General features: G+C 43.6%; 1 protein-coding gene across 10 annotated transcripts; it reads right to left on the bottom strand.

Annotated features, from left to right (window-relative positions):
• Positions 1–292: 292 nt before the first annotated feature.
• On the bottom strand, positions 293–26,987 carry LOC121585023 (beta-adducin). 10 transcript variants are annotated; one of them, XM_041901348.2, is made up of 17 exons: positions 26,554–26,987; positions 15,109–15,320; positions 14,255–14,402; positions 13,858–14,009; positions 13,300–13,380; positions 10,544–10,693; positions 10,170–10,313; positions 9,798–9,896; positions 8,004–8,180; positions 7,340–7,585; positions 4,949–5,056; positions 4,745–4,831; positions 4,365–4,433; positions 4,011–4,137; positions 3,073–3,159; positions 2,568–2,605; positions 1,303–1,391 (listed from the first exon to the last, which is right to left on the bottom strand). In XM_041901348.2, exons 2-16 carry the CDS (start codon positions 15,271–15,273, stop codon positions 2,571–2,573), a joined length of 1,875 nt encoding a protein of 624 aa, XP_041757282.1. In that variant the 5' UTR covers positions 15,274–15,320; positions 26,554–26,987; the 3' UTR covers positions 1,303–1,391; positions 2,568–2,570. The 10 variants fall into 10 exon arrangements, with proteins under 10 accessions (XP_041757276.1, XP_041757277.1, XP_041757280.1 ...); XM_041901349.2 differs by having other exon boundaries at positions 1,312–1,391; positions 2,572–2,605; XM_041901342.2 differs by lacking the exon at positions 2,568–2,605 and having other exon boundaries at positions 293–1,391; positions 26,554–26,986.
• Positions 26,988–27,213: the final 226 nt, after the last annotated feature.

The following is a 27,213-nucleotide window of genomic DNA, read 5'->3' as shown; positions in this document are numbered from 1 at the left end:
CAAGTACTTCTCTGCAGCTGCCACCACAACATCTAACCTCTGTAATTTACGTTCTATTCATGCGGTACGGTTGACAACCATGGACATGAAGTAAAAAAAACAAAAAACATATTGAAGCACATGTTATTCCTATCACTCATGAGATCATGCCTTGATAAATGAAGGCATATCTAACCAAGATACATTATAAAAAAGTTAGGCAAGGTATATCAGAATGGCTACTTTATTGTCCCTGAATCTCACATCAAGTACATTTGCTATTGTAACGAAGAACAGATCAAACCAAACTGGATTGAAATCAACTTTGATCTTTAATGACTGGTACATTTTAACCTTGCAACTTTTCACTTTACATTCTAATATGAAATAATACATTAAAAACCAACAAATATCACACATCAGCATTTTGATAACAGCTACTGATCATAAAAATAATTACAGCTGTAGAGGCATTTTGTACACATATTTCAAAGAAACATTTGGTGAAAAGTGGAATGTTTAGTGCCTTTTAGTTTGGCTTCAGTTTGCAACATCAAGCAACAAGTTTCTTCCATAATGCTTAGATCATATCCTTGCTTGGTATTAGTGGCATTTATAGCTGTCAGCTTAATGTTCGGGACTTTCTTTTTTAAGCATTTATTTCCTTATTTGTCCCTGCTGTCTATGACTTGAATAGTTAGTTTAATTGGAACAAGACTTCTGCTAAAAATAGCACATTATTATACCTGCATAATTCTAGATGTACTGCACCTGTGCTCGCATTACTGTACATACCTGTTACCTTCATCTGACTATTAAAAACTAATAAACATGACCAGACCAGGGGGTACCTATGAGGATGCTTCAATGCAGCATTGGTTTATAATCATATTGTGTCAAGTGCATTCCTTCTTATAATAAATAGGGAGTGCATCATTCAGGTGGTGTTGTTGATTCTATTTCATTTTGAATTATTGTGGATTGTTTCAAGATCATTTGAGAGTTGTACAGAAACAATATCGCCAAATAAAACATAGAATTAGAATTACTTCTAGACGTGATGAGTGACTGAGCTATACATACAGGAGTCTTGAGTGTGAGTGAGAAGTGGAGGGTGTGTGTCAGAATCTTTTACATGTCCCCTCAAGTTTCAGCTTTCTCTTTCTTCTTGCTCTTCTTTAGGAATGAGGGGGCCTTGAACTTCTTTTTCTTCTTCGAGGGGGACTTGGAGGGGGATCCCTCAGGGGTGTTGCTGGGCGGTTTAGCGGGTGGGGCAGCAGGGGTGGTGGAGGGGGGTGTAGAAGTGTCATTGGTAGACAAAGCCTTCATCCCTTTCTCCAGCTCCTCCGTGGTCTGCTTCTCCTCCTCTCCTTTCCCGTTCTGAACTGCCGTGGAGTCTTTCTTTGTCTCATCTTGTTCATTTATTATTGGAGTAAACAAAAAAAAAAGAACAAAAAACACAATCAGACAAAATTGATTTGTTTGTGTTAGCTGCATGGAAAAGTAGGGGAGAGTGGGGTAAGTCCATAGTATGCGGGAAGTAGGTGTGCTGCAGCACCCCCTAAAAAAGATACAACCCCCCCACCATCGATATCTCCGTCTGTAGTGCATGCGACAAAACATATTCCTGAGGCTATGGGTAAGTGGAACCATTTTTTACATTCAGCATCACTCTGTTAAGGGAAATAATAGTATTCTTTCTAACAAAGATATATACATATATTTCAGGATGTTGTGTATCCCTGGAAATAATCAGAATTCATGTAAAAACATAGCTTGCCCCAAAAAAGGTGATACGGGTATGGGGTAAGTTGAGCCGCAGGACAGGGTAAGTTAAGCCGCCTACACATTTCTGTACTGACTGAAATATTACCACTACCTTTTTAAAACTCTTTATCTTTATTTCCCAAACACAATTCAACACAATCACAATCACTTTTGTCTTTTAATAATTGTAAGCATATTTTAACACAGGCTTAACACATAATAAACACTTGGTACTTTTTAAAACACTTTTAACATAGGCCAGGCCCTGTTGTTACCTCATATCCCAGTGATAATGCCTTGCATTACGCCTGGGAAGAAAACACTTACATTTGCTTACCCCATGCCCATTGGCTCAACTAAACCCAAGGCAAACATTTTGACTATATTAGCCCACACAGCTACAAGAATGCACTTTCATGCTAGGACATGTTTAGGACCTCATATTGAAGCTTATAGAGACCCCAACTGAACATATAAGAATCTTAAAATGATCTACTTTAGTTTAGATGCAAGTATCATAAAACTTCTAACACATTAAATTCATTAGACTTTTTTAGACCTAAATTGCTTACCACTTTTCCCATGTGGTTGCTTCCTTCACAGACTCCATGAAATGATGACCTCTTTCTAAATATTTGGTCAAATTCTTTTTGGGGTATGGTTTCCTAGAAACAAGGGTGGCTCAACTTACCCTTTTGGCTCAACTTACCCCACTCTCCCCTTCACTGCAGACATGTCATGTCATTGCAGTTGTGCCCAACAGAACATGCTTGGTTAATGAGAGTGCAACAATGTCTTAGAGTTTGTTTCTCAGTACTTACTTACTATTGAGACAAGATCTTAGTACCAGAGGGGTGCCCTATGAGTCAGTATAGAGGAACATAGACAAAGACAAACACAGAGACAGAAGGAGAGAGGTACATACAGTAGTTGTGAAGACAGATGGGCGTCACAAGACGGCACTGAAATGTGACATTTACAACAACAACAAACACCACCACACACACATCACTCAGCCATTGAGCTTATTGTACAATAGTCTACTAATTGAGATCCATGCACGTAACTCCATACATTGATATCAATGCATGTTTAATGTGAACGTCCATGTTACATATCTCAAGTTAGGATTTAAATATTTTGGGAAATATTCGACGATGGTGAGCGCAACAGGGGTTGGCAATGAGCAGTTGAAGAGGCACAGAGTGGAGACAACAGTACAGGGTCCCACATATTGTCATGTAGGAATTTGAGCAGTCCTTCTCCCCTGTATGCAAGGCAAGCAGCGACAGCTGTGTGTGTTCAGCACTGCAGGCCGAGTCTCACCTGAGGGTGGGGGATTGCAGGGGGTAGGGTTGTTGGTGGGGGGGGTAGTTGGGGGAGACTCCTTCTCATTCTCCACCTCCTCCCCTACTGACGCACAGAAAGACAGACAGACAGACACAGGAGAACAGTACATAGAGCTAATTCTAGTAAGCCGCGTGCAAGAGTTGTGAGGCAGAGTGAGAAGTGAATTAGGAATAGGTGAAAGAAAGACACATTAACTGTACAGTCTGAGGTTTCATTGCTGTGAGTATAGCGAGCCTTGCCTGGCTACCCAAACTCCTTGCTCCGGCCAAATGCTACGCCACGCCCACAGACGTTAGTTTCTTCTCCGCAATGAGTCTGGATCTGAGTACCTCCCCAAATATTTATAGAAGGCAAACACATTCTAACCGTTCTGATTGGTCCCAGGAACCGATGGTTTGGGCCAGAGCCATAACACACGTGGGTAAAGTGGCGTTTAGAAAATGTGTCATTGGCTTTAATACTCTGATTGGTTAGAGATGAACCAATCGCTGATTACTTTTTGTACAACACCCCTCATTTTAACGTCACCACAAACGACTTCAACGATGACAGTCTCAGACTGAAGTATGTAGCGAACATAGAGCAGCGGAAGAATTTGTTTGAGTCGTCAGGCAACAGCGAGACACATTTTGAGTGAGGGATAGTGTAAGGGAACATTTCTAGAGCTTGGGATATTAGGTTCTATCTGCAAAAAGATGATTCTGAGATAATTGGCTTTAAAGTTCCAAACCCTCATTGGTTTGAATGGTGTAGCAATTTTTTTATCTTGTATACTTTTGAACTTAACAACATGAATTGGGATATTTAGAGTACTATATAATAACATATATTGTTTTCAAAAATGCAGATAGAACCTTATAGTCCCAAGCTCTCGATTTAGTGTGAGGGATAGCTTTTGGTAGCAGTGCACTTACCATCTGTTTGACCTTCTGCTTTCCTCTGCACCTCCTTGCGGTACTCATCCAGCTCCTTGTCTGTCAGCTGGTTAAACGGGTTGGGGGTCTCTGGCTCAGGTTTCGCAAGTTCTGCCGGGTCTGGAGACTAGGGTGAAAAGGAGAAGGGAAGGATGTTACAATTGTTTTGGTTTTGATAGTCATTGTCGACCCAAGAGGCTTCCCATCTCATTTCAATTTCACACTCAAATGACTCATTCCCAGTAAAGTTCCCATCTTCTTTGTGTTTGCTCTAAGAAGAGCTCATTGGTTTAATCGTCTTCATGGTTCATGATGCCCTCTCTCTCTCTCTGACTATGTTATTTATTTGTTTACCTTTACTTTGTTGTTATTGTTGACTGAGAGCACACTCTTTTTTACAGCAACATGCAGTTTTTTCTGGACCTGGGGAAGAGTAGCAGGGTGGAAGATGAGGGGTTGAATGAATGAATGGATGATACAATGAGAAGCAGGGGAAAGAGGATGATTAGTGGGGATGGTTAGGTGGCCAAAGTAGCTTCTGCAGCTGGGTTAGGAATCGTATTTAACCAGGACAACAGGGTAAACAATCCATCTCATGCGACAAGACCATAGGGTCTCAGTTTAACATCAAAGACAGAAATACAGCACATCAAATGAAAATGTAAAAAGCAAGCATTCACACATACTCCAGCACTAGTAGCCACATCACTGTAGGCCTAGTACTTGAGCCTTACCGGTAGACTACCATCCGTTATGACACCAGCTAGTACTTGGGACTGGGGTCCTGCTGTCTTCATGTCCTGACGGTTCTGCTGCCGGATCTGGAGATAAACAACAACAACCTGAAAGGCTGAAAACCCAACACCAAACCATGTGATCCCTGTAGTACATCCATACGGTGACATCATTGCTCACTGGGAGCCGTAAGGCAAAGGTACCTTATTTCGTGTTTCCAGCACCTCTTGAGGGTTGGTAAAAAGAGGAACAAACTGATTTGAGTTCTCAATCTTGATGGCTCCTTGTTGCATCTCCTCTGTCTTCAGCCACTGAGGAAGGAGAGAGGAGTATTAAGGGTCAGGAGTTCTGCTGCATGACCCATCCCATAAACATCCCATAAACATTGCTTGAAATGCTTTTTCCCCATCAACACGTTTGTGCTTTCAATTAAATTTTTTGGGGACAAAGTTGATCTTATATATGAGAGAGCGTGAGAGAGAGAGAGAAAGGCATTGGGCTGGGCAATATGCCTTTCTCGGATGACATCCTCCTGATATTCTATTGAATCCAGTAAAGAATATTTGCACCATGGTCATTTGACTCTGAAAGCATGTTTAACTGAAATCAAGATACAACAATAACCATTATTTTAAACCAGTGCGTTACACAGTGTTGTTGTCATTCTGAGTGCAGTGTTATTATTATCACGTGTGTTCTCAGACAGAGAAACACCACTGCAGTGCCTTTCTTTTCCACCACCAGAGGGCAGACTCAGCACTGCAGTAATCGACACCAGTACTGGGCACTCCCCTGCAATGCAGAGGACAGGAGAAAGAGAGGGTGGGAGGTACAGGAGAGAGAGCGAGAGCTAATCTCCTCCCCCTGCCTGATGTAAGAGGGTCTCTGTCTGCCTTGTATTGTTCTGTCTGAAAGGACTCCATTCCTCTGTAACAATCTCTCTCCCTGAGGTACTACAGCAAACAGCCTGTTTTAAACGCCTTTTCAAGCACACAAAATCTCTTGCATAGTTTGTTTTGTTTCGGTATGTTGCATTGAAAGTGACTAATATTGCGTTGATTCGATCACAATTGCCACAGTAAAGGGAAACGTTGATAGTGTTAACAGGGAAAACTCTAGAAGTGGTCACCAACCTTTTCTGAGTCAATCAATTTCTGAGTCAAAATGCAAGCCGAGATCTACTGCTCAGATTTATTTTTTATACATGACTTAAAAAACATAAGCCTATGCTTAACCAATAAAAAAACAGTACTGTAGCAATGAGGTTTGTGCAGTAAGCTATAGGCCCAATACATTATCACAGCATTTTGGCTTTGCTTGAATTGCTCTGCCAATGCATTGTTGTTCAGGCCATTTTTAAAAATCATATTTCAAAATTTGAGGCACGCTATATGATCCCACCGGTGATAGATCCGTTGTTGTATTACTTGTGAGGCACAGCTGAGTGAGCAGACATTTAAATAATTTGCTTTTTATTTCTATTTTACTGGGCTGATGGTGCCTGCATCTGATGGTCAGTCTCAGCAGAGGGAAAGGGAGAGAGCAGCAGACTGAGGGTCCGCCTCTCAATATCCCTCCGCTCCCTTTCCTCCACTGACACTGACCAAAAAGGGACACCGTCTTCCAGCTGATGATGAAACTTCAGTTGCACCGCATTATTTCTGCCTCATGCGCAAATTCATATTGTTATTCCTATGAACAGAGAAAGTGAAATATTCCTCGACATAAAAAAAGACCCAAACCGCTAATTATAACAACATTGCAATCCTATAGATACACTTTCCTACTCATTCATTACTGCTGCAGTGCTTGTTGTAGCGCTGAGTGGAAATAGGAAGAATGCGCATTTTATGGCTTAATAAAGTGTTGAATACAAAGTGTTGACAGTGCTGAGTAAGAACTTAAACATGAACTCACTCATAAAAACAGCAGCTCTTTGCTGTATTCGTTGACAGTCTCTCTCTAGTCATGGTTTTAAACGTTTTGAAATCTCACAGTATCAATTTTGCTGTAGATTTCTTATGGCTGCGACATTACTGCAGACACAGTAATATGAGCCATCTGATTGGCCAGCAGTAGGCCAATGTGCACTTGATTTGCTCTCTGGGCCCGCTGGGAAGGTAGAGTTTGTACCTTCAGATATATGAAATGGTTCAAAATGGCAACAGTTTGCCTACCCGGCGCACAGGGCAGATGAATAGGGTGCACCTACCGCCAACAGCCCGAGAAGAATAATAAAATAATAGGAACACAAGGCTTTATCGTTGGGTGTTTTACATAAATGTTTGGCGATCGACTAGGAATGCCTTGGTGAACACTGCTCTAGAAAGTTGAGTGAAGTTCAATCTTGTGCTTCTCTCTGTGGGCTGATATTTCTGCTCAGCAGTCCCGGGGGAGCTGCATGGCAGTCTCAGGCTACTGCGGGCACGCACGCACGCAGCTTAGAGGGAACATTGCCCTCAGGTACTTACTGTGGTGCGCTGGTGTCTGGGGCTGGCCCTCAGGTACTTACTGTGGTGCGCTGGTGTCTGGGGCTGGCCCTCAGGTACTTACTGTGGTGCGCTGGTGTCTGGGGCTTGCCCTCAGGTACTTACTGTGGTGCGCTGGTGTCCGGGGCTGGCTTGGTCTTGGTTCACCCTCAGGTAGGAGTTGGGGGTGTTGAGCCAGCGGGTCTTCTCCTGCTGCTGCCGCTGGGCGTAGGGGTGCTGGCGGGGTAATGGGTGCACTCCCTCCTCCTCAAACTGGAAGGAGTGGACTGTGGCGGGGACCTCCACCTCCCTCCGTGTCCGTGAACGCTCCAGTAGCACGGGGAAGCGGTAGGCGTAGCCGGTACGGTAACCCTGGAGGGTGGGGACAGGGAGGTTTATAGTCAAGTTTCTGTCTGATTGATGTATTGTAAATGTCCAATGTCCAAAGGTAAAAGTGATCCATATGATCCACATCCTGGAGGGTTAAAGTAGGTAAGACCTGTGCCTGGGTCCCTCTTAGTTTCTGCATATTCTAAGTACTGTTTATCCAGTATTGTGTATGGTGGATGTTAATGCATTAGTGCAGGGGGACACAAGTGATCTGTTTGATAAGATCCAGACCAGTGCATGTCATAAACAACATTTTACCTACCCTATTCGTAATTACTTTCCCCATTCCACTAAATTGACAATGCTTGTAGCATTGTAAATCAGTACTCTACATTGAATCATTCCACTAAATTGAGAATAGTTGTAGTATTGTAAATGTGCTTCTGTGTTTTGATCTCACCAGGTTGTCCAGAGTCCTCATGAGAGCCTCAAACTCGTGCTCCCCGAGTCGACTCTTGGTCAGGGGGCCGAAGGTGGATCCGGCCCAGCCCACGGTGCCTGCAGCGTTGGGTTTATGGGTGGAGCGGTCCAACATGATCAGGTTCTGCTCTCCTCCAGCGCTGCACAATGCTGACACCTGTCAGCACAACACAGGATTGCAGCAGTGTGTTATGCTTTGTGTTTGGCAGCGTACAGTTACAGTACTGCACATACAAAAATCAAATCAAATCAAATTTTATTTGTCACATGCGCCGAATACAACAGGTATAGACCTTACAGTGAAATGCTTACTTATAAGCCCTTATCCAACAATGCAATTTTAAGAAAGAATATCCCCCCAAAAATACCCCAAAAACATTAAATAAAAAGATAATAAGAAATAAAAGTAACAAATAATTAAAGAGCAGCAGTAAAATAACAATAGCGAGGCTATATAAAGGGGGTACCGATACCGAGTCAATGTGCGGGGGCACCGGTTAGTCGAGGTAATTGAGGTAATATGTACATGTAGGTAGAGTTATTAAAGTGACTATGCATAGATAATAAACAGAGAGTAGCAGCAGCGTAAAGGGGGGACAATGCAAATAGTCTGGGTAACCAGTTGATTAGATGTTCAGGAGTCTTATGGCTTGGTGGTAGAAGCTGTTTAGAAGCCTCTTGGACCTAGATTTGGCGCTCCGGTACCGCTTGCCGTGCGGTAGCAGAGAGAACAGTCTATGACTAGGGTGGCTGGAGTCTTTGACAATCTTTAGGGCCTTCCTCTGACACCGCCTGGTATCGAGGTCCTGGATGGCAGGAAGCTTGGCCCCAGTGATGTACTGGGCCGTACGCACTACCTTCTGTAGTGCCTTGCGGTCGGAGGCCGAGCAGTTGCCATACCAGGTGGTGATGCAACCAGTCAGGATGCTCTCGATGATGCAGTTGTAGAATGTTTTGAGGATCTGAGGACCCATGCTAAATCTTTTCAGTCTCCTTAGGGGGAATAGGTTTTGTCATGCCCTCTTCACGACTGTCTTGGTGTACTTGGACCATGTTAATTTGTTGGTGATGTGGACACCAAGGAACTTGAAGCTCTCAACCTGCTCCACTACAGCCCCGTCGATAAGAATGGGGGCGTGCTCGGTCCTCTTCTTTTTTCTGTAGTCCACAATCATCTCCTTTGTCTTGATCACATTGAGGGAGAGGTTTTTGTCCTGGCACCACACGGCTAGGTCTCTGACCTCCTCCCTATAGGCTGTCTCATCGTTGTCGGTGATCAGGCCTACCACTGTTGTGTCATCGGCAAACTTAATGATGGTGTTGGAGTCGTGCCTGGCCATGCAGTTCAGTCATGAGTGAACAGGGAGTACAGGAGGGGACTGAGCACGCACCCCTGAGGGGCCCCCGTGTTGAGGATCAGCGTGGCGGATGTGTTGTTACCTACCCTTACCACCTGGGGGCGGCCCGTCAGGAAGTCTAGGGTACTAAGGCAAGGACAAGCATTCAGGAGTGAAGCTGCCAAAGCTCTCACTCTCTCTCTCTCTCTCTCATACACACACATACACAGACATTGAGCTATGAGTCTGGCAGTTCTCTCTCTCTCTCACTCCCTCCCTCTCTCTCCCTCTCCCTTTCTCTCTCACGCACACACAGTCACTGAGCTATGAGTCTGGGAGTCCTCCCTTTCTCTCTCAGTGTGGCTGTCAGAGTTGTGCCTCAAGCCTTTGGCAGGAGGGAGCAGGCAGAAGCGATGTCAGTATGTGTGTCTCTGTACCTGGATCTGACAGGCAGCCTGGATGTGGTAGATGGTGTAGAAAGCCTCCTCCACTGACTCCCCCAGGGCCACGATGCCATGGTTTCGAAGCAACAGCACCTAGGAATAAAGATAGACTTCAGCAAGAGAAAAAACATAGTAAAACCCTCTTTTGCCTCAGAGTACACTCTGTGGGGATTTTTGTTCATTATCTCTCATTTCCTCCTCTTTCTTCGGCCATGTCATTGCAATTGTTATTGTTTTACAAATATATTGAGTAAAAGTAACTAATGTTTTCCCTATTTATGGGAAAACTAATTTTTGCTCTTTCTCAAGCAGCAAATTAGTAGTATCAGGACATTTACAACCCTTGCTCTGCCGTAATGTTGTCACCTTGCAGGTGGGCCCGAGGCTCTTCTGGAGCTCCACCCTGTCCTCCTCGTTCTCCATCAGCCCATTGTAGTCATAATACGCCACCTCACCCACCAGCAGAGCCTCATGGGACAGTGGCAGGAGGCCACACTTCATGGCGGACACCTGCACACAGAGACAACTATAAGTCACATTCTGGAATGAAGGATTAGACAGGTTTTTTCAACACTGGTCATCATTAAATGTGAATAATGCCTACATCTTATCCTAAAAAGTATAATCTCTAGTGCTCCCTAGTCCTAAAACATTTGAGACTATGTGAAAAGATGTTAATAATGATAGTTCTGAGTGTGCCCTGTCCCCCAGGCCCCAGCCCCAGTGTATGTGTGACTCACGGCGGCGGTGGCAGGGGTGTGGAGGTGCACCAGACAGCGTACGTCTGGCCGGGTGGAGTAGATGGCTGAGTGGAGGCTGAAGGAACCCAGGTCTACCCCCAGGGTGGTGCTGCCCCTCTCTACCACCTCCCCCAGGATATTCACCTTCGCCTGGGAGGACAACAACGCAGAGCAACACTAGCATCAGCACTCAGTGTCACATTCATTTATATTTGTGTAATGCTTATTGCAAAGCGTATTGTTTATTACAATGTTTAACTAAGTTAAGCCCTTCTTGAAGGAGTTCTGTAATAACAGGGGCAAGTTAAACTAAGCATCAGTTAGTTGACTGAATAATTAGTACTTACAGTGGGGGGAAAAAGTATTTAGTCAGCCACCAATTGTGCAAGTTCTCCCACTTAAAAAGATGAGAGAGGCCTGTAATTTTCATCATAGGTACACGTCAACTATGACAGACAAATTGAGGAAAAACATCCAGAAAATCACATTGTAGGATTTTTTATGAATTTATTTGCAAATTATGGTGGAAAATAAGTATTTGGTCACCTACAAACAAGCAAGATTTCTGGCTCTCACAGACCTGTAACTTCTTCTTTAAGAGGCTCCTCTGTCCTCCACTCGTTACCTGTATTAATGGCACCTGTTTGAACTTGTTATCAGTATAAAAGACACCTGTCCACAACCTCAAACAGTCACACTCCAAACTCCACTATGGCCAAGACCAAAGAGCTGTCAAAGGACACCAGAAACAAAATTGTAGACCTGCACCAGGCTGGGAAGACTGAATCTGCAATAGGTAAGCAGCTTGGTTTGAAGAAATCAACTGTGGGAGCAATTATTAGGAAATGGAAGACATACAAGACCACTGATAATCTCCCTCGATCTGGGGCTCCACGCAAGATCTCACCCTGTGGGGTCAAGATGATCACAAGAACGGTGAGCAAAAATCCCAGAACCACACGGGGGGACCTAGTAAATGACCTGCAGAGAGCTGGGACCAAAGTAACAAAGCCTACCATCAGTAACACACTACGCCGCCAGGGACTCAAATCCTGCAGTGCCAGACGTGTCCCCCTGCTTAAGCCAGTACATGTCCAGGCCCGTCTGAAGTTTGCTAGAGTGCATTTGGATGATCCAGAAGAGGATTGGGAGAATGTCATATGGTCAGATGAAACCAAAATATAACTTTTTGGTAAAAACTCAACTCGTCGTGTTTGGAGGACAAAGAATGCTGAGTTGCATCCAAAGAACACCATACCTACTGTGAAGCATGGGGTGGAAACATCATGCTTTGGGGCTGTTTTTCTGCAAAGGGACCAGGATGACTGATCCGTGTAAAGGAAAGAATGAATGGGGCCATGTATCGTGAGATTTTGAGTGAAAACCTCCTTCCATCAGCAAGGGCATTGAAGATGAAACGTGGCTGGGTCTTTCAGCATGACAATGATCCCAAACACACCGCCCGGGCAACGAAGGAGTGGCTTCGTAAGAAGCATTTTGTCACGGTTCAGACAGACGACAAGAGGACCACAATTGCGTCACACCAGAAAGTTTATTTAAACTTAAGGGAAAAGGGAAGTAGGGAGTGAGTGAAGGCTCCAGGGGTTATCCCGTCCAGTGTGCTGGGTCTGTGCCTCCCCCCAGTGGCAGCGATGCGTCCGATGACGCCGGTGGTTGGTGGTCCAGAAGTCCTGGGGGGGGAGGAAACACAGACACAACGGGGCGGATGAAAACAGGCAGAAGTACAGTTCAAGGGAAATCCAAATACGTTGTAGCAAGGCAGAAGGCTGGTCAGAGTTACCGGGGTCGAAGAGTAGTCAGGAGTCGTAATGGCAGAAAGCAGGTCTGGTTTTCCTGGGGCAGAAGAGTATCCAAGAATCAGGCAGGTCCGGGGTCACAAAACAAGGGTGAGCCAGAAGCGTGAGCACACAGGTTCCGGGTGTGAGCTTTGCAGACGATCTGACAAAGGAGAGCTGAAAGACGGGACTTTAAATACTGGGAGAGGTTAGTGGGTAATGCAGCGCAGCTGGCAGAGTAATTAGAGCCGAGCAGAGCAGGGACAGGTGGAGCTCGTTAGGCTGAGTAGAGAGAGAGAGATGAGCAGAGTGGAAGATAGTGGAAACACATTAAGGTGGTAACCCGGTGGAGTGAGAGGGCTCATGACACATTTCAAGGTCCTGGAGTGGCCTAGCCAGTCTCCAGATCTCAACCCCATAGAAAATCTTTGGAGGGAGTTGAAAGTCCGTGTTGCCCAGCGACAGCCCCAAAACATCACTGCTCTAGAGGAGATCTGCATGGAGGAATGGGCCAAAATACCAGCAACAGTGTGTGAAAACCTTGTGAAGACTTACAGAAAACGTTTGACCTGTGTCATTGCCAACAAAGGGTATATAACAAAGTATTGAGAAACTTTTTTTATTGACCAAATACTTATTTTCCACCATAATTTGCAAATAAATTCATTAAAAATCCTACAATGTGATTTTCTGGATTTTTTTTCCTCATTTTGTCTGTCATAGTTTACGTGTACCTATGATGAAAATTACAGGCCTCTCTCATCTTTTTAAGTGGGAGAACTTGCACAATTGGTGGCTGACTAAATACTTTTTTCCCCACTGTATGTGCATCGGCCAGTTAAAAGTACTGTTTATGTTAGCAGCTAAACTCAAATGTGGATCAGGTTATTTACATAATAACCCACAGCAAGTATAGAGGTTCACTTTATGACTGTGGAGCAGAATTAGTAGTGAACTCACCAGGCTAGAGGCAGTGACCTCACCATAGGCCAGGCCATCGGGCAGAACCAGGAAGTGCTCCTGTTCCTTACTGACACGCAGCTGACAGGAGACAACACACACATAGCTCTGTCAGATACCAAACTTTACAAACAGAGAGAGGGATAGAGAAAAGAAAGGGATGGATAGAAAACAAACAGAGAGAGAATAAGGCCAAAGGTAAAAAATAGAACAAACAGAGAGAGAGAGAGAGAGAGAGAGAGAGAGAGAGAGAGAGAGAGAGAGAGAGAGAGAGAGAGAGAGAGAGAGAGAGAGAGAGAAAGTAAAGGTAAAAACTGAGATGATGTCCTTTAAAAATGAGTTACACATCTGCATAGTCAAGTATCTGCTCCAAAATGTCAAAACTTGCATACAATTTTACCCTAATGGACATTGTAATGGTAGTGATGTACTAAAACCATCTCTTTTGACAGTAGTGTTTTTTGCATTGTCAAAATAGGGCTCTAAAAGAACAAAGTAAAATAATGATATAGAGAAAGAAACACAGAAAGAGGTTGTCAGCCAGGCAGGTCTACTTACGGTGAGGCAGGTGTGGCTGAGCTGGGCCCAGCCGTAGAGGTCCAGCAAGCGGTGAACACTGGCCAGTTTACAGCGCATCAGCCTCTCTCCCTTCACCATGCTGCTGGGCTCCAAGCCATGTAGGTCATTGATGGGCGTCACCATCATCATGCCTACACAGAGAGAGAAGTCAATAGCAGATCACAGAACATTATCTTGTGTGTGTGTGTTTGTTATCTGTTGGTGAGGTGATTCGGGGAGTTAGTTGTCTGTGTCTTGATGTTAGAAATCGATTGCAAAATTGCCCTATTTGGCTCAATGTCTGAGTGACGTGTATTTGAACATGAGTATGTCTGTGAGTATGTTTGAGTGTCTGTATGTGCGTGCGCATGCATGTGTGTGTGTACCTATACAGTACCTGTACTGGAGGGGGAGGCGGACAGGGCGGCAGGTGAGCCGTGAGAGGCCATGTAGTCAGCTAGCTGCCTTAGAGCCCAGAGGTTGGAGCTGCTGCCTCCCTTCTTCATCTGTTCCTGGATCAGAACATCCAGCTCCTCACGGAACGACTGCACACACACACACACACACACACACACACACACACACACACACACACACACACACACACACACACAACTATAAGCCTGCATGCTTCTAAAATACACACAATTAGCCTGAGTGTTAAAATACTCACCCAAACACACTCACAAATACAGCACGGATCAGAATAGTTCCTAGAGCAGACAGACACATCAAATGTTCACATAAATGGCTTTTAAACCGGAGTCACCTCTGTTCATCTAACATGATTGCATCATCTAATGCATTTCCCTCCCGCCATTCCTTAGCACTGTCCGCTGCTCCAGCCCTCTTTAGCCTTTTTGTGTCCCTCCCACACACACACACGCGCACACAGGCACGGCACATGCACACACACACACACCACTATGGCAAAGGCTACCGTCTGCAGCCGCAGCTGTCAAGTGGTGATTCAGAGCAGATTAAATCTGAGCTGTGGAGATAATCATATCTTTGGAGATCTAATGAGGGGGAAGGGAGAGTGGAAGGCAGAGGGATTGGACACAGGGTGGACATGAAAGGGTGGAACGATGGGATGAGGGGGAGGTCAGGGTAGTGTGAGTAAGGGATGTCCATAATGCTAACCTGAAGAGGGACCTTTTAAAACTGCTCCTTGAAAAGTTGTGTATATGCACACACATGAAGACGCATACGCACACACACACACACACACACACACAGTGTGCTACTCACCGGGCTCTGCAAGAGACTGGAGACGCGTTTCTTGTGTTGGTGCCCGGAGGAGCCGGGTGTAGAGTGCTGTGGAGACACAAGGGCCTCAAGGACCCCATCACTAGGGCCCCCATCGTTGGAGCTCTGCTGCACAGGCGTGCCCTTAGGGGTGGGCGAGGTGCTCATCTTCTACTGCTCACAAGGGGGTGCCACAGGACGAGGGCTGGGGAGAGCTGGGAAGAGGAAAAGAAGATCAATTAATTGCTGTTTCAAATAGATAGATATACATTTAGAAAATAGCATTTTACATCCTGCTACTGACACACATCACTTCCAATCCCCCATGTTTTTTTTTCTCGCAAATATATATATATATACAGTGAGGGAAAAAAGTATTTGATCCCCTGCTGATTTTGTACGTTTGCCCACTGACAAAGAAATGATCAGTCTATAATTTTAATGGTAGGTTTATTTGAACAGTGAGAGACAGAATAACAACAACAAAATCCAGAAAAACGCATGTCAAAAATGTTATAAATTGATTTGCATTTTAATAAGGGAAATAAGTATTTGACCCCCTCTCAATCAGAAAGATTTCTGGCTCCCAGGTGTCTTTTATACAGGTAACGAGCTGAGATTAGAAGCACACTCTTAAAGGGAGAGCTCCTAATCTCAGTTTGTTACCTGTATAAAAGACACCTGTCCACAGAAGCAATCAATCAATCAGATTCCAAACTCTCCACCATGGCCAAGACCAAAGAGCTCTCCAAGGATGTCAGGGACAAGATTATAGACCTACACAAGGCTGGAATAGGCTACAAGACCATCGCCAAGCAGCTTGGTGAGAAGGTGACAACAGTTGGTGCGATTATTCGCAAATGGAAGAAACACAAAAGAACTGTCAATCTCCCTCGACCTGGGTTGCAGGTTGCAATGATCATGAGAACGGTGAGGAATCAGCCCAGAACTACACAGGAGGATCTTATCAATGATCTCAAGGCAGCTGGGACCATAGTCACCAAGAAAACAATTGGTAACACACTATGCCGCGAAGGACTGAAATCCTGCAGCGCCCGCAAGGTCCCCCTGCTCAAGAAAGCACATATACAGGGCCGTCTGAAGTTTGCCAATGAACATCTGAATGATTCAGAGGAGAACTGGGTCAAAGTGTTGTGGTCAGATGAGACCAGAATCGAGCTCTTTGGCATCAACTCAACTCGCCGTGTTCGGAGGAGGAGGAATGCTGCCTATGACCCCAAAAACACCATCCCCACCGTCAAACATGGAGGTGGAAACATTATGCTTTGGGGGTGTTTTTCTGCTAAGGGGACAGGACAACTTCACCGCATCAAAGGGACGATGGACGGGGCCATGTACCGTCAAATCTTGGGTGAGAACCTCCTTCCCTCAACCAGGGCATTGAAAATGGGTCGTGGATGGGTATTCCAGCATGACAATGACCCAAAACACACGGCCAAGGCAACAAAGGAGTGGCTCAAGAAGAAGCACATTAAGGTCCTGGAGTGGCCTAGCCAGTCTCCAGACCTTAATCCCATAGAAAATCTGTGGAGGGAGCTGACGATTTGACTTGCCAAACGTCAGCCTCAAAACCTTAATGACTTGGAGAAGATCTGCAAAGAGGAGTGGGACAAAATCCCTCCTGAGATGTGTGCAAACCTAGTGGCCAACTACAAGAAACGTCTGACCTCTGTGATTGCCAACAAGGGTTTTGCCACCAAGTACATGTTTTGCAGAGGGGTCAAATACTTATTTCCCTCATTAAAATGCAAATCATTTTATAATGTTTTTCTGGATTTTTTTGTTGTTATTCTGTCTCTCACTGTTCAAATAAACCTACCATTAAAATTATAGACTGATCATGTCTTTGTCAGTGGGCAAACGTACAAAATCAGCAGGGGATCAAATACTTTTTTCCCTCACTGTATATATATATATATATATATATATATACATACACATACATACATATAAATACATATATATACATATCCTTTAAAAAATATATATATTTCCCTTTATTACTTTCCAACCCCACCACCCCTTCCCTAATTGGAGTAAACTAGTGAACAACAATGCTTAGGCCTCTACTTCCAGCTTATACATACTATATACATTTTATGGACACAGTCAATTTTACAATAATTATATTTTGTTTGTTTTTACTCCTGAACTTCCTCTACCCTCAACCTCTCTGATCATTTTCATGATGTCCATCCGGTTGCTTCTATATGCCATATATTTCTAACTGTGCTCTTTCACAAAAGCTCTCAACCTATAACCTATATACTTATTATGGACACAGTATGCTTTGCATGAGTTATCTTTTTGTTATTAGTTGTTGTTAGTTGTTATTAGTCCCATCCTTCAACTCCATTCAACACCACCCATCGATCTCTTAACACCATCCATATTGGATTTCTATTTGCCATATATTTTTCAACTGTACTGTGATGTTTTACAAAAGTTCTGAACACTTCTATTCTCATTGTTTCTACAGATTGTAAATTGAAAATAAACATTTTTGCTAAAAGTATTATTATATTATTGATTGATTGACTATGACTTTTCAGATCAACCAGTATTGCTATCTGCAGGGTTAGCTCCAAGTAAATATTGCAATCCTTTAGCCATTCCTGGACCTGTGTCCAAAAACAAGCTACAAATGGACAGTACCAAAACAAATGATCTAATGATTCTGTCACTTCGCAGCAAAATCTGCACACACACTCTTAATTTATTCAACAATAAATACAGTGCATGAATCGACTGTATTTTTTAAAAATGTTTTTATTGTAATCTACTGTAGGTACCAACTTGAGCCTCAACTTTCTAGTGATGGGGTCATCCCACCCCCACACCAGGGATGAGTTATTCCACAGAGTGAAGCCTGTGTGTGCTATAGGCTAGCGGAACCAGTGGGCAGTGGAGAGTGAAGCCTGTGTGTGCTATAGGCTAGCGGAACCAGTGGGCAGTGGAGAGTAAAGCCTGTGTGTGCTATAGGCTAGCAGAACCAGTGGGCAGTGGAGAGTAAAGCCTGTGTGTGCTATAGGCTAGCGGAACCAGTGGGCAGTGGAGAGTAAAGCCTGTGTGTGCTATAGGCTAGCAGAACCAGTGGGCAGTGGAGAGTAAAGCCTGTGTGTGCTATAGGCTAGCGGAACCAGTGGGCAGTGGAGAGTAAAGCCTGTGTGTGCTATAGGCTAGCAGAAACAATGGGCAGTGGAGAGTAAAGCCTGTGTGTGCTATAGGCTAGCGGAACCAGTGGGCAGTGGAGAAATGAAGTATTAGCAGTAAGAGCTCAGACAGCGACATTACAACGCCCGCCAGCAGGAAGTCAACTCAATCATAGAGGGCCAGCACTGGGAGAACCAGTAAAGACTTACCGTAAAGGTTTTCAAAAAGAGCCAACCAACCCTCCCCCAGTGAACATACACACACACACACATTTCTGCTAACAGCAGATAAGACCCCAAACATGCACTCTCTCCTGTGCTATCTGAAACTGCTCCGATTAGACACATGTACAGTGCCTTCAGAAAGTATTTAGGCCCCTTGACTTTTTCCACATTTAGTTACATTACAGCCTTATTCTATAATGGATTAAATAAAAATAATTCCTGAGTTTCTTTTTAATTTTTGCAAATGTCTTAAAAATTAAAAACAGAAATACCTTATTTACATAAGTATTCAGACCATTTGCTATAAGACTCGAAATTGATCTCAGATGCATCCTGTTTCCATTGATTATCCTTGAGATGTTTCTACAACTTGATTGGAGTCCACCTGTGGTAAATTCAATTGATTGGACATGATTTGGAAAGGCACACACCTGTCTATATAAGGTCCCACAGTTGACAGTGCATGTCAGAGCAAAAACCAAGCCATGAGGTCAAAGGAATTGTCCATAGAGCTCTGAGACAGGATTGTGTCGAGGCACAGATGTGGGGAAGGGTACCAAAACATTTCTGCAGCATTGAAGATCCCCAAGAACACAGTGGCCTCCATCATTCTTAAATGGAAGAAGTTTGGAACCACCAATACTCTTCCTAGAGCTGGCCTCCCAGCCAAACTGAGCAATCAGGGGAGAAAGGCCTTGGTCAGGGAGGTGACCATGAACCCTATGGTCACTGACAGAGCTCCAGAGTTCTTCTGTGGAGATGGGAGAACCTTCCAGAAGGACAACCATCTCTGCAGCACTCCACCAATCAGGCCTTTATGGTAGAGTGGCCAGACGGAAGCCACACCTCAGTAAAAGGCACATGACAGCCCACTTGGAGTTTGCCAAAAGGCACCTAAAAGACTCTCAGACCATGAGAAACAAGATTCTCTGGTCTGATGAAACAAAGATTGAACTCTTTTGCCTGAATGCCAAGCGTCACGTCTGGAGGAAACCTGGCACCATCCCTACGGTGAAGCATGGTGGTGGCAGCATCATGCTGTGGGGATGTTTTTCAGCAGCAGGGACTGGGAGACTAGTCAGGATTGAGGCAAAGATGAATGGAGCAAAGTACAGAGAGATCCTTGATGAAAACGTGCTCCAGAGTGCTCAGGACCTCAGACTGGGGCAAAGGTTCACCTTTCAACAGGACAACGACCCTAAGCACACAGCCAAGATAACGCAGGAGTGGCTTCGGGACAAGTCTCTGAATGTCCTTGAGTGGCCCAGCCAGAACCCGGACTTGAACCCGATCGAACATCTCTGGAGAGACCTGAAAATAGCTGTGTAGCAACGCACCCCATCCAACCTGACAGAGCTTGAGAGGATCTGCAGAGAAGAATGGAAGAAACTCCCCAAATACAGGTGTGCCAAGCTTGTAGCGTCATACCCAAGAGGACTTGATGCTGTAATGCTGCCAAAGGTGCTTCAACAAAGTACTGAGTAAAGGGTCTTTTTTTTAAATAGTCAATGGTGAATTTCAGGATATGCACTTTGTGTTGGTAAGGTTTCACAAGCTCCCAAACTGTTTATTTATTGCCACCGGGGGCTCGCCGGTTTAACTGCTAAACTGCTTACTGACTGTACACTGTACTGCATGATTGTAGCAGGGTTACTAACGTGTTAGTTCTATTAGCTGTGTTGATTATGACGTTACTTTAGCTAATATGGTGACAACAATGTAGGCTGTTTGTAGCGATTAGCAGTTATGATATGGTTTGGCTTGGAAAGGTTTTTTCGCCTGATGTGTTATGCATTGAAGTCCACAAGCGAAGGGAAAAGGTGAGAGGAGGAGAGCACGCAGATGCAAAAAGGAACATAATGCGGCTGCTATGAAAGTTAAATGTGTTTACGTGTGATCAGGGGTGTATTCATTCCGAAAAAAAACATTTCTTAAACATTTACATTTTAGTCATTTAGCAGACGCTCTTATCCAGAGCGACTTACAGTTAGTGAATACATATTTTTTTATACTGGCCCCCCGTGGGAATCAAACCCACAACCCTGGCGTTGCAAACGCCATGCTCTATCAACGGAAGCAAACGGAGCGAAACGGGGATAAACATACCTGCATTTGTCCAATAGAAACTCTCGTTTGCAACTGTTGGACTAATGATTACACCCTAGATCAGCTAGATGCAGGCAAGAGTGAGCAAGGCAGACCTCAAATTTTTCTCTCGACCTGTGTGCACCTACGTTGTAAACTTTCATTCATAGGCTAGGTTGTAGCAACCTCATGATGGGTATAGGGAAATTTTAAGTATCTTAGTAGTAGCCTAAACCTATCGATGTTACATTGAACTGGGTGAATGGAATATGAATGACAGTCATCCAATTTGCTGTAATAGAAATAAGGCCATGCTCATAAAAAAATTAGCGTCCTCCCTCATCTTAAACTGCACCGACCGCCACTGATCTAAATGCACTCTTAATTCCTCCTCCCTAATGCATTAACTCTACTCCCAAACACTTACTCACACAACTAAGTCACTCCCACCACCAGGCCTAATAGTATGGATAAACTGCTGCCCACAACCTTTCATTCTAAGGATTTTATTCTGTGGCGGTACAAACTTGAATTAGCCTTGGTACACAGAAAGCATTGTGCATTACTGTGGTCCAACATCAAGCTACTACTAGCTCTGGTTCTCACATTCCATCAAGACACAATATCAAAGAAATATCATAATTATGTGTAATGTATCACCACGTTCAGGTAGATTTTTCATCAGTTTTAATATAGGTTACTTATTTATTTGCCTAAGCTTTCTATCCATTCTCTCTTGATATAAACAGTCTCATTTCTGTTGCCTCTGCCCTGGCAGGTCCCAGTTCATGCTGTGCTGTGGTTGTGAGTGTGTTGGCATCCCAAATGGCACGCTATTCCCTATATAGTGCACTACACTTGACCAGGGCCCATACAGCTCTGGTCAAAGGAAGTATACTATTTAGGGCAGGGACATAGACAATGATAGAGGCCTCTAGTGGCCAAAAGGCTGTATTAGCATGGGCTGCGCCATTGAGGGCTTCCACCATTTTAATGTAGTCAACTGGGTGGGACTTCCAGCTTCATTGGCTGGTCCCTCCTGGTGACCCTGTTGGTGTAGACCAGGGTTTCCCAAACTGGAGTCATGTCAAACCGGGTCATCAGAACAAATATACTACTCCTCCACCATTACTTCCTCCTCCACCTGCTCCCCAGCCTCATCACCTGAGCTCCAGAAAAAGCTGGAGGAAAGAGTAGGAGATGGGAGCTCTGACAGGCAAACCCTATACCCTCAGTTCACTAACTCCCCTCTGCTGCTGGTCATAAGATGAGCCTCTGCCAGTCCAAATTAGGAGCTGGGCATGTGGAAACCACATTTAATGTGCATGTGTGCATTACAAGCATTTATTGATCAGTGTAAATGCACCGGCCTCTTTCACTGGATTGATATGGCAGCCAGGCCTTTCTCCTGACTCTGAGAGCTGTAGATGCAGTTAGAGGAAAGAGGGGGTGAATAGGAGTATTACATAAGTAGTCCCAGATTGATTTCTCTGGCCAGGCTTTCATTAGGTTAATGAGAGAAAGTGCAGTTAGTGGATACAAACTAATTATGGAACTACTTTGGAACAAGTCAGCATTGATTCTGTCTTGTTTACCCATGCTAACCCACTTTTAACTCAGCCAGTTGTCACTACCTAGCTAACTTTAAATACGATATCTGGGTGAAGATACAGTATCTTTGTCATTGGAACTTGAGATGAAAAGGGTGTTTAGATCTAAAGTTCTAAAAATAACAGAAAACTCAGCATTAATATCTTCCTGCAAATTCAAGCATAGTTATATGCATAACAATGAGATAATCTTTCATAAATGAATAGGCCAAGTTGCATTGGATTGTGTTAATCAAAGTTCCTCTTGAGCACTTTTGGTAGGGCTGTTAACGTTTTAAATTAACCCTTGAAAAAGATCAGTCGTCTCTTCTTCTGTGCTCCAGTCCTCATTATTTTGTCAGATGATTTAACCTTTTACTGCAGTGGGGTAAATCAGGGTCACACAGAGTGTTTCTTGGTAGTATTAAACAAATATACTTTGAAACAAAAGTATACAGCCTACACAAATGGTTATGGGCTTTAAAAATATATAGTTTAAATGTATTCAATTTGAGTTTGCATCTCAATATTAAACTTTATACATCACAGAAGACTGAAATATAACAAAACCGTTTGAAATAGAAACACCGGATTTTGGGCGGGGTTTTTGAAATATTTTTTTTATGAATTATGTAATTATGAAAAATATTAATAACATTCCACCAATGAAGCCACTAGAGGGTGATTTGGTCATTTGACTGCAGGAAAGGGTTTTAATAGCCTGGGTGTGTTCTAAAGGAACAGACACAGACAGGAGGAACAAAGGGACACATTCATTTGTGATCGGTCTGATAATACATTATGTAACATGATCGTGACCAGGGGTAAATGGTTACATGTTCCGCTGTATCAGCTGGACAGATTTCTAAACTGGACAGGATGCTGGAAAATCATTGCAGAAAATCTGTCGAACCATCAGTATCTAAACACGTGAAACATGCCCTGAGATTAGAGCAAGGCTTCTGAAAGGATGTAATTATGGTTTTCATTTATAGTTATCAACAATGATGTGCAAACTTGTGAACTATACACAATCAATGATGAGTGGGCATTCTTCTGAACCAATGGCTGTCACTACCTAGGTTGGAACAACACATTGTGGATGATGAAGGATGTTAACTGGAATGAAATATGAAAATGCACACTTCGCAACAATAGAAAAATCTATGAAAAATAGACAATTAGTCAGCTTTAAAGTTCAGCTGAACAACTGGGATCTTGAGAATGTATTTTCATGACAGTTTTAAAGAGAACATGGAGCCTAGATAAAATGTACTTAAAAGATACAAAGACAGCTGGAGTTGAACCAAGGAAAGGGCCAGGCAGGGTCTGTCAACCTTAAGCACTTTCCTGGATTCGGTAAATGGAGACATAGTGCATCTCTCCAGACAGCAATGTCTCCACTGTCTCCTCTCTCCTGCATCTGTCTCCCTTCCTCTTCAACCATTAGGTCTCCATACATTATTGATTTTCTGACTTACTTCATACCGATAATGTTTATGATAAGTATTAGTATCTGGAACATAAAAGATATTCCACATAATCTTGTGTGTAGTTTATCTGTACACGTAGGCTAAAATTGAACAGATTCCATTGCTAATAGTTGCATGAAACTATGTAGGCCTATGCTACGGAGTTAAGAACATGCCATAAACTCACTCCACAGCTAGCTTGAAATGTCACCAATGGAGCTATCGAATTAGATATTTTTCTGTAGCTCAAATCGGTTAGTAGGTTGTCAAGGAAGGCGGTCTCGTGTGTTTGTGAGCAGGGGACCACTAGTTTGAGCCCGGTAAGGGGACAGGGGCAGTTGAGTTATATTGTTAGAAGCACACTGACGTCGGTTTCACCTACTAATGAATGATAATGCAGTGAAATAGACTCCATTTAGTAATGCAACCTTTGGCATCCCCCTAAGGACAGATACACTGGCATATTATAAATTGAGACTATCAGTTCCAAGATGTGGCTGGGTCACCAGAGACAATATTTCTCTCAGGGTATAAAAAGCTTGTGCAGTGGCGATTTTACCATGTAAATCTTGGTGGGGCAAACAAACAAAAATAATGTGGGATGCCTGCCAGCAAAGCCACTACACAACACTAAACAATTAATTAATTGCACTATAACGCTGACAAATGGTGCCCACAACAGCAGAGTCCCAACATCTTACCACTGCTACACCTGGCTATCAGTGGAGCCTTGTCTGGCAGCAAAACAGTTCATTCAGCCTCATTTAAAAAACAAGGTTGAATCATGATGACGTCAGTGATCTTCAGGTCGTAGCTCTAGAAAGAGGCCCGAGTTCCGGTTCGGCACTGACAACATGGCCAATGTTGAATGTTTATTATTTTAAACTTGGAAAAGAGACCCTTAATCCCAGATTTGGGACCACACAGCCACTCCACTGAATAGCAGGCTAGTGATTGCTTTGAAATGCTTGCAGTTAGCCACTGATTCCTTCCAAACCACTCATTTTTGAATTTGCGATTTCCAACTTGTTGTGTAATGCTTATGTCCAATGGCCGATGAGCACCGATATGTTTTATCTATAATTTCTCTTCATTATTTCACTTCATATGACAAGGATTAAAAAGGATTTGCCAGTAGATTGTCGACTTGATTCATGATGATGACTGCTAGCTAAGATTTTGAAAGTATGATGTTGACATGATCAGTCCAATCAAAGCTACTGTAGATATAACGTGATTTGACATCATTTTATCTGTGGCCAATGACCTTGAGCCTTCTTGGATGGGCACTTCTAATGTAAGTCTATGGCAGCACCCAAAGGGCTTGTATTTTCGAGTTCCCTTAGACTTGGCGGTGACGTAGTGTCCCCATGAGCGACAGAACACTGAGCCAATCACAGAGCAACTAGAGAACATTACCAACACCTACGCTCCGTATTTTCTGCTGGCTGCCCCACCACCACAGATAGCACTGAGCTAGGCTGAAACATCTGCATTTTGGAGCTGCCTTACTCAAGAAAGCAAAAAAGAGACCATGTTTGTATGCGGCTTTATTAACTCAATTATTATTTATTTTTTTACATTGTTTGCAAACTGATATGTGACACATATTAATGCAAAAATAACATGCAAAACAGGCAAGCCTGGGGCTCTGCCCCACCTGCCCTGAATGACGGGTCGCCACTGGGCTTATGCCATGAACAAATGCTGGGTGCTTGTCTTATCTATACACACCCACCCACTACTCCCCAGATAAAAGTCTACCCCTCCACTGTCAGGGAAAAATACACAGTAATGATGATGTGCTGATAATAGCTACTTCAAGCAATAGCTAATTACAGGCTATTAATGAACATACATGAAATAAGCCATTTGATTATGATTACTAAAGCTTAGGTCTGTTCAAAACAAATTATCATCTGACTAGGGCAATGCTTTGGGGTGGTGAATGTGGATTCAAGTGACCCTATTTTGTCCAGTTCCTCCATAGCAGAATCGCTCATATGATACCCCATGGCCCCTGCACGGCTGCCTAGCAACCAGGCGAGCAGCGCTGCAACATCACCACCTAAGCAGCACCCACTGGCGACTGATGTTTCAGCGCTGCATGGCTGAAGGAGGATCTAAACTGATGGCCACCCGCAATATGCAGAGCTATGTTGTGGTGTTACTAAGACAGTGCGCTGAGACGGCCACTTTTGGTCCTCAGGAATCCATTATAGCCTGGCTACACAGGCCCCAATCTGCATAATAAAAAGCGAAATGACCAATCCCCAAAGATTACAAATAAAGGACGCATCCATGCAAGACGGTCCTTCCTCGTGACATAATCCAATTCCCATTATGCTGTTTGACATTTGAAAATAAGAGCATCGTGCCCCACATGAACATCAACTCAAATATAACAGAACCACCATGTAATACGTTTAAAGCCAAGAGAAACGCATTTCTAACATCGAAAAGAATAGATAGGCTATACTATTCTGATGAAGAATGTCCATAAATCATAGGCATCCATGTCTGCTGCTGCAGAACAGATTGCTGGTGATGATTAGCAGGCCAATAAAAATGTAGGCCACAGTAGGCAGTACAGTTGAGAGGAAACGGTGGATCATCTAGGCTCTTGGAATTATATTATTATAGGGACATAGAAATGTTATTCATTTCAGGTTGGAGATTATTTTATTTTCTACATCACTGGCCATTCTCTCATCAGTGTTATGGCAGGCATGCATCACACATTACAGTATAGCCTTGCATTTAATTGCGGAGCAATGTCACCAAATGATAGCTGTGTATCGGCAAATGGATTGTCACGAATATGTTGATAGGTTTAATTACTCAAAACGAATTTACATCAAAGACAAAAACCTTCAGGTATCTTAGGTTATGTTCAGTGCTTACCTCAGTGCATTTTCTGCGCCTTGTCCTTTGTGGGTGCGCGTCACACCCTCTGCCTTAGGAATTAACCCAATTAACACGATCTGCAGGAATTAAAATGCAACGCTAATGTTTATAGTCCAAAGTGATTCCGTTATGTCTGCCTCTTCCGCGGCCGCCTGCTATATATCCCCGCTGTTTTTCATCGTTGAGCGCGCTTGGACCAGCCCAATCGCTAAGCCTGCCCACACTCCAACACCCTGACCTCCGTAAGGTCTTCTGCACGATTCCGACACCTCCTGCACTCCCAAAAATTCTGTAGCAATTTATTTGATTTGATAGCACCTTTTGTGAGAAATTTAAATGTGAAAATGGTGCACACCCCAACGGTGTTAGTTTTATTTTTGTCCTATGGACGCCTGGAATTGTAATATTGTATAAACATTGAAGCTTTGACCACGAATTAAATCAAACTGGCGCCACCTTGTGCTTGAGGTTGGAAATAAGGAAATAAAGGAATAAATAAATAAAATGCAAAACAAACAAAGACCATTAGGTCCTACCCTTCATAGGCATGGCATTAACAGGCAAAAGCCATAGGCCTATGTAGGGGTGAGGGTCAGTAATCAAATATGACTATGTTAGTCAGTCAAATTACATTTTGAAGTGCATGTGTATTGTTTA

This window comes from Coregonus clupeaformis, chromosome 16, assembly GCF_020615455.1.
Source record: "Coregonus clupeaformis isolate EN_2021a chromosome 16, ASM2061545v1, whole genome shotgun sequence".
NCBI classification, from domain to species: domain Eukaryota; kingdom Metazoa; phylum Chordata; class Actinopteri; order Salmoniformes; family Salmonidae; genus Coregonus; species Coregonus clupeaformis.
The sequence above is the reverse complement of the archived record's forward strand: the minus strand, read 5'-3'. Positions and strand labels throughout refer to the sequence as shown.

What these genes read in the sequence shown, in the direction of transcription:
- LOC121585023 (XM_041901342.2), bottom strand. Translation starts at nt 15,273, where the DNA reads ATGAGCACCTCGCCCACCCCTAAGGGCACGCCTGTGCAGCAGAGCTCC. An exon ending in TCAGCCACACCTGCCTCACC is followed by an intron (nt 13,381 to 13,857) that starts GTAAGTAGACCT and finishes GTCTCCTGTCAG; the next exon opens with CTGCGTGTCAGTAAGGAACA. An exon ending in TGCTGGAAACACGAAATAAG is followed by an intron (nt 4,832 to 4,948) that starts GTACCTTTGCCT and finishes GTTTATCTCCAG; the next exon opens with ATCCGGCAGCAGAACCGTCA.